Source organism: Vicia villosa, unplaced genomic scaffold, assembly GCF_029867415.1.
Source record: "Vicia villosa cultivar HV-30 ecotype Madison, WI unplaced genomic scaffold, Vvil1.0 ctg.001176F_1_1, whole genome shotgun sequence".
Lineage (NCBI taxonomy): Eukaryota > Viridiplantae > Streptophyta > Magnoliopsida > Fabales > Fabaceae > Vicia > Vicia villosa.
The window spans coordinates 135,666-137,577 of NW_026705517.1; the positions used below are offsets into that span (position 1 = coordinate 135,666).

Sequence of the window (1,912 nt, forward strand, 5' to 3'; positions counted from 1 at the left end):
AACTACATTATTCCTGTTTTTCCAAAGCATCTCTAATAGCACAGTAAATCTACCAGCTTCCCTCCTGACCTCTTTATTACAAATATCAAGAATAAGGGATTTAGCATCATTGAAAGAGTGTAATCGGGGATCAATTATAGAGGACAAACCTTTTGCCCGCCAACACTGGCTAGAAGAAATACACCCAAAAAAATGCCAATCATCTTCCTCTTCAAGCTCACAATTCTGACAAAACGATGGGCATTGAACATAATGTTGTTGGAGCATAGTACGCATCGGTAAGCAGCCCCTACAGATTCTCCATAACAAATGCTTGGCTCTAGGGGGTGCCATAATATTCCACAGATTATCCCATCCGATTTCGACCCTCCTCTGATTCCGGTTTTTCTGGATCTTCCCTCACAACCTATAACCAGTCCTCACACTATACTCCCCATTATGCTCTTCCTTCTAAATCATACCATCCTTAACCACCTCCCCCCACCAAAGGAGTACTAAAGATGCCTTCAGCCACTATAGGATCAAACACAGAGGTTATAACATTAACATTCCACTGCTTAGTATTAGGAAGCATAAGATTTTGAACATAAAGATCATACACACCTTGCATTTGAGGCCTTCCTAAGCAAACTTCTTTTATGCCCCTCAACCACATCTCATGCATGACCTTAATATTACTCCCATCGCCTATACTCCACCTACGATCAACCCTTAGAACATCTCTAGCCTTCCAAAGACTCCTCCAAGCATAACTCGGATTATTACCCAGATTAACTTCAAGGAAGGAAGATTTAGGGAAATACCTTACTTTGAAGATTATGGAGACTAGAGTGTGAGGCTTTGTCAATAACTGCCATCCTTATTTTGCAACCATAGCCATATTAAAAGCTCTGAAGTCTCTAAACCCCAATCCTCCCTCCTTTTTTGTGTCAGTCAGCTTGTCCCACGCCATCCACCTAATCCCTTTATTATTATTACCTCCCCCCCACCAAAAGGAATTCAGCATCTTCTCAATGTCTTTCACTACCCCATCCGGGGTAAGATACACACTCATGGTATACGACGGAATAGATTGCAACACTGATTTTATCATCACCTCTTTACCTTCTTTAGACAATGCCCTCCCTCTCCAAGAATTTATTCTTTTCCAAATACGATCCTTTATAAAAGCGAAAACCTCTTTCTTACTTCTACCAATCATCGATGGTAGACCCAAATATGTACCCGTGCCCAACACATGACAGACTCCCATAATTTTTGCAATATCCTCTTGGGCTGGAATACTGATGTTACGGCTAAAGAATACTTCAGACTTAGTAAGATTTATCTCCTATCCCAACGCGATTGTGTAGGTTTGTAGTGACTTTATAAGATGTGTCACCTCTGAAAGATTAGCCCTGCAAAATAAAAAACAGTTGTCAGTGAAAAGCAGGTGGGACACACTAGGTGCCCCCCTACAGACTTGGGCGCCAGGGATATCCCCTTGAGACACCTCGTCCTTAATAAGAGTAGATAGGCCTTCTAAAATGAGAAGAAAGAGATACGAGGACAGAAGGTCACCCTGTCTCAATCCTCTTCCTGGTTGTATCGGTCCAACACTTTCGGAATTTACTAGGACCATGTAATTAACTGAAGTCACACACATCATCACCTAATGGATCCACCTTTCCGCAAACCCCAATCTGTTAAGTATTCCCCTCAAGAAACCCCAATCCACTCTATCGTACGCCTTACTAATGTCAATCTTAAGAGCCAGGTGAGATTTGGTTCCCCTAGTTCTCCTCTTAAGGGCGTGAAGAATCTCAGTAGCAATCATAGCGTTATTGTCATACCCCAATTTTTGACCCGTATTTTATGTGCCCATTTGAATTTCTTTTGAAAAAAAATAATAAAAAATATATATAGTTATTTC

General features: G+C 41.2%; 1 protein-coding gene across 1 annotated transcript; it reads right to left on the minus strand.

The window, feature by feature from the left end:
- Positions 1-466: 466 nt before the first annotated feature.
- On the minus strand, positions 467-1,252 carry LOC131633762 (uncharacterized). The gene is made up of 2 exons (XM_058904451.1): positions 979-1,252; positions 467-858 (listed from the first exon to the last, which is right to left on the minus strand). The coding sequence occupies exons 1-2, from the start codon at positions 1,250-1,252 to the stop codon at positions 467-469; spliced, it is 666 nt and encodes a 221-aa protein (XP_058760434.1).
- Positions 1,253-1,912: the final 660 nt, after the last annotated feature.